Below are 6,368 nucleotides of genomic sequence, written 5' to 3'. Positions count from 1 at the left end.
AAACTGATCTCTTTGCGGGACAAGGAACTTAAATAACTGATTTTTTTTTCTGTATAAAACATTTAATTTGTTGGTCTTTTTGGGGTATCTGCTGTATCTCCAGTGTATTACAACTGAGCCATTAATCTTGTCGCTTCACCAACATTAACTGGTTTGTTTTCATGACACTGCTGAGGAATCAGCTGTTTCTGCAAAGGTTCAAGGGAAAGGCCTTTTGAGAAATGGGCAAGTTCCTTTTGTATATCTACAAAAGCTTTATTCACTCTGCTAACTTTTTCATCATTCACAATGTTTATCTTCTTAAGATTAGTGGTAACTGGTTTTACTTTGTTTTTAGACTTAAAGCTTTTTTGGCTGGCTATATGAAATACATTCCTGGACTTCTGCCCTCTTAGTTTGTTCTTGGCCATTGTCTTCAATACCCTCGTGCAGCAACTCACGCTCCGACTGACACCATCTACACGCAGAAGATCTTCCTTAAATAATTGATTTTTAAAAGTAAAAACATGTACACTAAAGCGCTGCCATTTAACTTATTCATTTGCCTAGATCACTGTAACCGAAGAGTGAACACTGTATAGAGATAACTGCCAGATGTTCATCCTTTTTCCAGTCTTTCCATGGCCTTTTTAAGTGGGACCACCTTGACCATAAAGTAAGCCGTGAGTAGAGATCTGCCATGCTGATGAACTTAGCTTCCTAATATTTGTCTGCTCAGCTATCATGAGTTATAATGGGTACTCCCCATCTGAAAGTGGTGACAGTAGATGACCTGTCTCCCAACTTATCAAAGGTACTGATTGCTAACCTAAGAGTAACTGCTGGTAGTCTCTTTTTGTCAGGAAGATATCTAACTAGAAAATCTAACTAGATACATAGGCCAAACTCTTTATAAAGGGAATCCTTTATCAGCCAATACTTCAAATTACTAATAAAGACTATAAAACAGTTTTTCAAATCTTCGGACTCTATATCTTAGGAATAGTCATATATATGTTTTTTTTTAAACCTTGTTCTGTTTTTGTCAGGGTTTCTCTGAAACCAGAGCGAGTTTACCATCCAGTTGAGTAGGTGTTCTCTCTTTGTTACCTGGAATCCTGGCAAAGTTTCTGGCAGAATTTTTCTATCTCAGGGAGACCTACTCATCTGGAATAGATTAGAATTATCTGTCTGGCACAAGATTACTATTGCAGCAAGTGATACATTATCCAAAACATTTATGGTGATACCTATTAGCTAAACTCCCAAACTCAAAGAGAATAAAATAAAAATTCTGTGTCTATACCAACTTTTAAATCTTAAATTTTCTTCCCAGAAGATCTGGATGTCATATCAACCATGACTTCTCCAATAAGTATTAATTGCATTCTTGAGCTATAAAACCCACTAAATGAGATGTAATACATTAGCCACAGTAGTGAAAGGGAAGGGATGACCTATTCTTCCATAAACTATCAAACAGGGGCCCCATGTTTTAGAGAACTCTGCTTAGTCCTTTTCTAGCCCATATCCCTCCCCATAGGAAAAAAAGTTTGTAGTCCAAGGAGTTGTGTCCTCCAGGAGCCATGTCTCTGCTTCTAAATCATGCTTTAGGTACCTGGTACCCCTGAAATTTCCTACCCAGTTGGCTTGTATCCACTTGGAAGTTCTGCAAGGACCTCTTCAAAAGATTCAACTTGCCAAAGTACACCACCAGTATGTAAACCCATAAGCTCAATGAGTGGCTGTATGTCTACAGATGGAGCTGGAATACATGGGCTGGGGTGTCTACATGTATATGCATGAGGACCCTCAAGGTGCAAGATAGTGTCCACATGTAACAGACAGCATCTCCATGCTTCAGCTTGGAACTCTAAGGGTTCTGATAATCCTATATTCAAACCGAGTCTTTCTGGTTATTTGTAATGAAACACTGTCAAGATAGGAGAATGGAACAATCTTTAAGCAGTTTGGTAAAATGATTTAAATCTTCTAAATATTTAGTCATATGGTATGTATGTCTCAATTTTCCCCTGCCCTTATCCACATATGTTAGAGAAGATCCACAGATCGCACTCAGAGGGATGGGTAAAGAGAGCTTAATGAAAGAATATTTACAAAGGTGTTACAGAAATTAAGAGGGGGCAACTGGGTGGCTCAGTTGATTAAGTGTCCAACTCTTGATTTCACCTTGGGTCATGATCTCAGGGTCGTGAGACTGAACTCCATATCAGGCTCTGTGCTGGGTGTGGAACCTGCTTAGGATTCTCTCTTTCCCCCTCTCTTTCTGCCTCTCTCTGCTGCTCTCTCACATGCTCTCTCTCTTAAAAAAGAAAAGAAAAGAAAAGAAATGAAGAGAAATCAGTTGCCAGTAGTAGCAGGAATCTACTACCTAAGGGCAAGAAAGGGATTTGTTAATGGAACTTGGAGAGAAAATGCTAAAAAGAACACTTTCCTCCAAAAGTTGTAGCCTTCAATAGAGAAACAGAGAAATGTAGTCACTGACAACCCACAGCCTGATGGAGAGAGAAGGCCAAAATGATTACCACAAACCTCTCTCTTTTTGCTCTCTCATCTCCTCGTGGTACCTTTTATTGGGTAAAGCCAATCAGAAGCCAGATGGAAAGAGAGGTTAGTTGATACAATCCATAGAGTATAGTCTCCCAGCTTTATAGTGCAGAACAGAAGGGTAGAGAAAAAGAAGCAGCAAATGGAGAGTATTCAGCATACGTTAAGGTCAAATTTCAGATCCAAATTCTTTCCTTTAATAACTATGGGGCCTGGAGTAAGTTATTTATTAATTTGAAGTCTCCATTCCTCATCTGTAAAATGGGTCCCTCAACAACACATCCATTATGGGGATATAAAGGTTAAATAAAAACATTTTAAAGCATTTAGCATTGTATCAAATAGATGTTTAGCAAACAGTTAACTTACACTAGGTGCTCATGGAATTCTACAAGATGAAATCAGTGCTCTTATACTTCCATTTATTCATCAAGCAAACATTTATTGAGTGCCTACTACATATCTGCTACAGTGCTGGACTATGGGGTAGATAAATGAAAACAGGTAAAAAAAAAAAATCCTTGCACTTTTGGATAAAGAAGAAAAGACCTCTGCTCTAATGTGATTTATAAATTGTGTAGGGGTACAAACAAATCAAAAGGCAGTTTCTACATAAGAAACTAAGCACAAGGGATGTAATGTCTAAGAGCTCTAGAATCTAACTTTTTTAGTTTGGATCTTAGATCTTCTAATTTCTTGATTTTTTACTTTGGGCAATGTTCCAGTTACACAAAAATTTAGCAACTAAAAAAATTTGATTACACTCATAGATTCTGTGATCATGGGCTTAGAGCATAATGATAACTTATCTCTACTCCATATTCATGGAATTTCATCTAAGACGACTCAGAAGCTCAAGGGGACTAGAGGCTCAAGGCTGGAATCATCATGAGGCATCTTCATTCACATGTCCAGCAATAGATGCTAGCTGAGACTTCATCCGTGGCTTCTGGACAGAACACCAGTCCATGAAACCAAGACTTCATGGCAGCATGCTGACCTCAGATATTTTTTCTGGCTGCTAAGAGGTCCAACAATGAGTGTCCCAAGAGAATAAGTTGGGAGCCACTGATACAGCCTCCAGTTTAGTCTAAGAAATCAGGGAGTGTCTCTTCTTCTCCAGTTTACAAGTCTATCCAGATTCAGGGATGGGAAACACAGATCCCCTCTCTCAGCGGGAAAGTTATTAAAATCACATTGTAAGAGGGTATATGGGATTTAAAAAAAAAGCACTGTTGCGACTATCTTTTGGAAAATATAGCCATATTAACTTCTCTGTAACTGTTCATCTGTAAGATGGAGATTGTATTAATACATATTTAATAGGATTATTGTGTTAAATAGAATGGCACACATATGCTTTAAATCATGACTGACACAAAACATAGGTTCAATAAATATTAATATTTATCAGAACTAGGTAATATTTTTCAGAACTAGATACCATTGGAAGAACATAGGTGAGGTCCTTGGACTTGGGGTGGGAGGTCAGTCAGGCAAGATATCCAAACTTGGATATAAAAGATAAGTAAGAATTGCCCAAGCAAAGCACAGAGCAAGGAAAACAAAGATTATTTCTTCATTAAGCAAAGTCTGAGATTCTATAATAGAGGCCCAACAATATGACAACATAAAAACAAAGATGTTTATTTCTCTCTTCTAGACAGTCCAAATGTGAATGCCTAGGTCAACAACACACTCTTTTCTCATTGTCAATTATAGACTTGATTTCCTTTCAGATCTTTGCTTCTCAACTTTCTGAGACATAGTTGTTGGATACTATTTTTAAAGCTAGTACATAATATCTGGATTCTAACCAGTGGAAAACAAAAAGAATATGAAAGAGGCATACCCAAAATATTCACACTCAGGCCTGGGAGCAACATACATCACTTCTCATCTCCACTGACCACAGGACTTCACCTAATTGCAAAAATATTGGAAAATACAACCTCACTGGCAGCACTGCATCCAGTAAGAAGTGTGGAATGGATATTTTTGGACAACTAGCTCTCTCTTACACCCAAATTAAGGGAAAATAGCCCAGAAGGAAGAGAGACACTGGTGACTACAAGTTATCATTTTATCAAATAAGATGGAGAGCAGAACATGATGAGGAGAGAAATGAAGCCACACTGAAGAGACTCGGAAGAGTCAGATTATGAAGGTCATTGTGAGCCAAATTAAAGAGTTTTTTGTTTTACATACAGTGGGAATCCAATGAAGAATTTTAACATGGGAAAAATGTCATCAGACCTGGGATTTCAAAGAATGCTCCGGAAATCCTGTGGAGAATGAATTAGAGGAGTTAATATATAGAATCCTGAAGATGAATGAAGAGGCTGCTATGATGACTGGAACTTCAATTCATCTGTACTTCCTAACACAGCACAAGAGAGCATGTCTGGGCAGGATGTACTTGCAAAACAAGGTAATACTACTTATAGGTAGTAATATTACTTAAAGATAATATTACTTTGCATCTATTTTCATTGCATAATTTCATTGCATATATTTTCCATGACTTTTACGTACATAATAAGAAACAATAATTAACTGATTTTCATAGGTCAGAATTTATGGCCATATTTTGAAATCTACATTTATTTGTTTTGTATTTTAAAAAAATCTCTGTACTCTATTGTAACATCTGGCAGTACCATAACTGATATTAGATATAAAGTATACAACCATTTTCCATGAAGTCGCCACCCAGAAATATGACCTTATTTCAGCAAATGCCCCATTTGTTTGCACTTACTGTATATAAATAATTCAATATACTTCAGTTATCTTAGAATTTTCCACAAAAGCAATTTTTTTGGAACTTTTCATTAACATTCCTGAGCATGTGAATTAACTTAAATACAGATTATTTTCATTTTTATTTTATTTTTTTAAATTTTATTGTTATGTTAATCACCATACATTACACCTTTAGTTTTTGATGTAGTGTTCCATGATTCATTGTTTGTGTATAACACCCAGTGCTCCATGCAGAGTGTGCCCTCTTTAATACCCATCACCAGGCTAACCAATCCCTCAAACCCCCTCCCCTCTAGAACCCTCAGTGTGTTTCTCAGAGTCCATCGTCTCTCACGGTTCGTCTCCTCCTCCGATTTCCCCCCTTCATTTTTCCCTTCCTACTATCTTCTTCTTTTTTTTAATATATAATGTATTATTTGTTTCAGAGGTACAGGTCTGTGATTCATCAGTCTTACACAATTCACAGCGCTCACCATAGCACATACCCTCCCCAATGTCTATCACCCAGCCACCTCATCCCTCCCACCCCCCACCACTCCAGCAACCCTCCGTTTGTTTCCTGAGGTTAAGAATTCCTCATAAATGAACAAGTACAACGTAAATCAAGTAGAAATTTGACAAAATGACCCTAGGACAACTACCAAAATGTCATAATAATTACATAACAGTAGATGTAAAGAGGAATCTAGATATCCATGTGATAAATACTTGGAAAGATCTAACTTAGATTTGGAGACTGAGAAAGGTATATTAGCAGAGAACTCAAGGTTTGAGCATGTTAGAAATGCAGAAGCTTTGGAAATAGGTATGGCTGGGATTTTAAGTCCCAATTCTGTCACTTATAAGCTGTTACTCTGAGAAAGTCATTTTACTTCCATGAGCCTATTTTCTTTTCTATACATTAATAATAATATCTATATGAATTAGGCATATTGTTGACTATTAGGTCAATTTACATACACATAAAAATAAGTAACCAGGTATCGAGTCACCATATATACTTCCTAGAGAAAGCCTGCTTCCCTCAGAGCAACTTTTCTTCCCTTTTCTAACAT

At 37.1% G+C, this 6,368-nt stretch overlaps 1 protein-coding gene across 1 annotated transcript; it reads right to left on the bottom strand.

Annotated features, from left to right (window-relative positions):
- Positions 1-40: 40 nt before the first annotated feature.
- Positions 41-470, bottom strand: LOC112829662 (ribosomal biogenesis factor-like). Its single transcript, XM_025879361.2, has one exon. The coding sequence runs from the start codon at positions 408-410 to the stop codon at positions 108-110; it is 303 nt and encodes a 100-aa protein (XP_025735146.1). The 5' UTR covers positions 411-470; the 3' UTR covers positions 41-107.
- Between the last annotated feature and the right edge of the window lie 5,898 nt (positions 471-6,368).

This window comes from Callorhinus ursinus, unplaced genomic scaffold (assembly GCF_003265705.2).
Source record: "Callorhinus ursinus isolate GAN/ISIS: 27379988/994484 unplaced genomic scaffold, GSC_fseal_2.0 scaffold21, whole genome shotgun sequence".
Classification (NCBI taxonomy): Eukaryota; Metazoa; Chordata; class Mammalia; order Carnivora; family Otariidae; genus Callorhinus; species Callorhinus ursinus.
This window is presented reverse-complemented; position numbering and strand designations above follow the sequence as displayed.

Coding starts and splice junctions, on each gene's coding strand:
- LOC112829662 (XM_025879361.2), bottom strand. CDS start 410: ATGGCCAAGAACAAACTAAGAGGGCAGAAGTCCAGGAATGTATTTCAT.